Source organism: Cynoglossus semilaevis, chromosome 12, assembly GCF_000523025.1.
Source record: "Cynoglossus semilaevis isolate Cse_v1.0 chromosome 12, Cse_v1.0, whole genome shotgun sequence".
NCBI lineage: Eukaryota > Metazoa > Chordata > Actinopteri > Pleuronectiformes > Cynoglossidae > Cynoglossus > Cynoglossus semilaevis.
Genome location: NC_024318.1, coordinates 16,879,999 through 16,883,416, shown reverse-complemented (window position 1 = coordinate 16,883,416; position 3,418 = coordinate 16,879,999). Strand labels below are relative to the sequence as shown.

The window sequence follows — 3,418 nt, the reverse complement described above, 5'->3', positions numbered from 1 at the left end:
TATATATATATATATATATATATATATATATATATATATATATATATATATATATATATATATATATATATATATATATATATATATATATATATATATATATATATATATATACATATAGTGCATATATGTGGATGTGGGCATGTGTATGTGTATATATATATATTCATATATATAATTATATATATATAATATGCATATCTAAATATGCATACTCATGTTCAGACATACAGTACATTAGCATTGCATGAACATATATATATATATATACACGTATACAAAAACATATACTTATAATAGAGTATAAAATAGAAATACACTGGTTTATTGAAATATAATAGTAATGGAAATGGAGATTGTGGTAATTGCACTGAAATTATTATTGGGTTATTACACCTACTCCCGTATCCACCTGTCGTTTGTTCGCCCTCCTCCCACCCACTGAAGAGTTAAACAGTTTAAACAAACCCAGGATTCGCTGCTCTCTGCTTCAGAGGCAGGCGTGCTAACTCTACACTATAGAAACAACTATTATATATATTATATGGCCAAATACAAATATATATATATATTTTAAATGTATTAATATTTGAAATATTTCAATAAAACAAAAGGATTGTATAAAATATATAACAATAAATCCTTTTATATATTTTTTTGTAATAAATTAGTTTTTGAGTAGTCGTGACATTGTGACGTTGACGATTTCCCTCTTTTTTAGCATTTTAGCATTCAACCATTCGTTCAATAATAGGATAGCTACGTATCAGTAAATAGGTCCTACCAAAAATGGATATTTAGCCATTTTTAAAACGTACTTCTTCAACTACAGCAGTTAAACAAGAGCCGGCTGGGCCTGCATGTGATCCAGACGAGGAAACACCCGGGACCAGCTCTAGAATACCAAGCCCAGCTAACTCCAAATTACATCTAGCACCAGGGCTGCCATTGGGCCAATTAGCCAGCTTGCCCCCAGTAGCCTGCTCTTTAGGAATTTCCTACAAAAGTATTTGGAAAGAGTATTTTGTTCCAACAATAAATTGCTTTCTATCGACATGGAGGCCAATGCTGAAAGCTGCGTCTGTCCAGTCATGTTTCTTGCACATGTTTGAATTCCCTTTAAGGCAGAGAATGACCGCTCAACAGAAGCAGTGGACACAGGGATTATGATTGCCAAACAAGCCAGTGCATAAAGCTGTCCCATACTCAGTTCTTTGTTCCTAAGAAAATCAAGGAGACTTCCTTCCAAATCAACCATGGCATACATTTCAGTCAGTTCTGTTTTTAGTCGGGACAGGTCGAACTGTGTGCCGTGATTTTGTGTTAAGCTGGAAAAGGCCGTTTGCAGGAACTTCCTCTGGTATGTCTGAAAGTGCTGGGGGTCGAGAAGGGAGAGTCTTGAAATCGATTCCAAATCTGGCAAAGAATGTTGTCCAGAATGTTGCTGTGGAGTTGTTGATAGTGTGCGCGAAAGTCACCTTGGCCTCTACCAACGCTTAAAGCCCCTGAGATGCTCACTTTTTCTTCATAGATCTGATTTAATTTGCCCTTCGCATGCTCACCTGTGTCACAGAACTCGTTCACGCTTGCCATGCAGTATTGTACATACATTGTTTTCTTCTGTAGTATTCCAAAGAGCACACCAGCATGCTCAAAAAGCCCATTAAATGTGTTGAGCAAAAAAACAAAACTCAAAATCATCCAGACGCTTAATAATAACTCCTTCTTCTTGTTGTGTTACGGCAGTAAGTGAGTATCCAATCACAGGACGCACACATGTCATGTGCAACGTGAGGCCAGCTAGAAGGCCTACTGTCAACAATTCGTGATCTGATTGGCTATCGCAACTATCTATCAACTGCATGTGCCCGTTCGCTTCGGTTCGCTTACATTGCACAGATTATTCGTGATCTGATTGGCTATCGCAACTATCTATCAACTGCATGTGCCCGTTCGCTTCGGTTCGCTTACATTGCACAGATTCCCGCATTGTTGATTCTGAAGGCCTCAGGCAGATTTCATACAGCCTGGCAACAGCTAGCTGAATTCTGATTGGATAAAAACTAAAAACAACAACACTGGAAGGAGCCTAATATGATATGAAGAGAATATGAAGAATATGAAGTATGCTTTTATGTATTTAGGAAAAGTAAATTAAAAATAAAATGAACTTTTATTGTGGCGCTTTGGCCCAGAGGCAATGTCTCTGCCACTGGTCTGGAATCCCAGACTTACCACCCGCAGGAAGGTTCGAGTCTGTTGGTACGGTGCAGTGTGATTTGGGTGGAGGTCGTGGAGACTGCTGCCCCGTGACCCGGTAATGGATAAGTGGATGAAAAGATCACTAAGATCACTAAGTCTCCCCTGTTCATCCCAACTACAGTCGGGGCTCCAAAGCAGGAAATAGCTAACGTGTTATCAGCCGTGTTACAGGCACTGTTCAGAAAAAAAAAAAAAAAATTAAGTAAAAGTGAAAAAAACATTCTGTGTAAATATCCCATGTTACGTGTACAATTATTATTATTTTTTAAATTTTGTGGGTGCAGCTTATGTTTCAGGTGCGCTCAGTAGTCCAGAAATTACGGTATCTCTCTTTTGTTTCCGAAGACTAAACAATGGCAAAATAGTAACAGAAATCAATGGTTAAAAAGGACAGTCTCTTTTCATACCTGCAGAGCAGCAATATCAAAAGCCTCGGTGTCCTCCTCACCGCCTCCTTCATCATCATAAGTGATGATGTTCTCCCTGATGTCCTCCTCTTCAAAAAGTATTAACGGCTCTTTCTTTTGACGCCTCAGTGCAACAAACAACACCACAATGGCTGTCAATGAGAAATAAATGCGTCAGTAATGCTTGGCTTTTAAAAAACACCACACACAATCTCTGCCAGTGTGTAAATAAAAAGCTATCCAAATAGTAATGTTTTTAGAGTTTAAAAGAGTTTATTTAGCAATATTGACATTATATGCAGAGACATAAAATGCTACTTAAACCTGTGTTATTTTGGTTTACTTATAATTGTGGGTGTAATTGAAAATGGATTGGCTCACTAGTATACAAATACAAAGAACAGAAAAAAATAACTGAACAAGTGGGGACCAAATGGGAGGAAACGTTAAGAGAAAATTCAATCACAGCAAGTAGACTGTCCAGGAGTAGGCTAAACTGAACATGTTTCAAACTCTTGGATTAAGTCAATTTAATTTCATGAGACCAGACCAGGTGTGGGCAAACGTTTTGACTCACGGGCCACAATTGTCCTAAAATTGAACGGGGGGCCGGGTCAGGAGCAGATAGATGGAGTGTTCATGTGAACTAAGATAAATGGCATGTAAAAGTCATGCATATAGGCTGCAATTCTAAAATGTTTTTATCATTTCCTAAGCAATCTATTGGGGAAATGTGGGTATTGTAGGGA

The 3,418-nt window shown here is 37.7% G+C and overlaps 1 protein-coding gene across 1 annotated transcript in view; it reads right to left on the bottom strand.

Annotated features, from left to right (window-relative positions):
* LOC103387776 (cadherin-11) overlaps positions 1-3,418 on the bottom strand; it is a 15,410-nt gene that overhangs the window by 1,883 nt on the left and 10,109 nt on the right. The window contains exon 8 of the mRNA XM_017037150.2: positions 2,670-2,821. Within this exon, the coding sequence (XP_016892639.1) occupies positions 2,670-2,821 (152 nt within the window). The remainder of the gene's footprint in view (positions 1-2,669; positions 2,822-3,418) is intronic.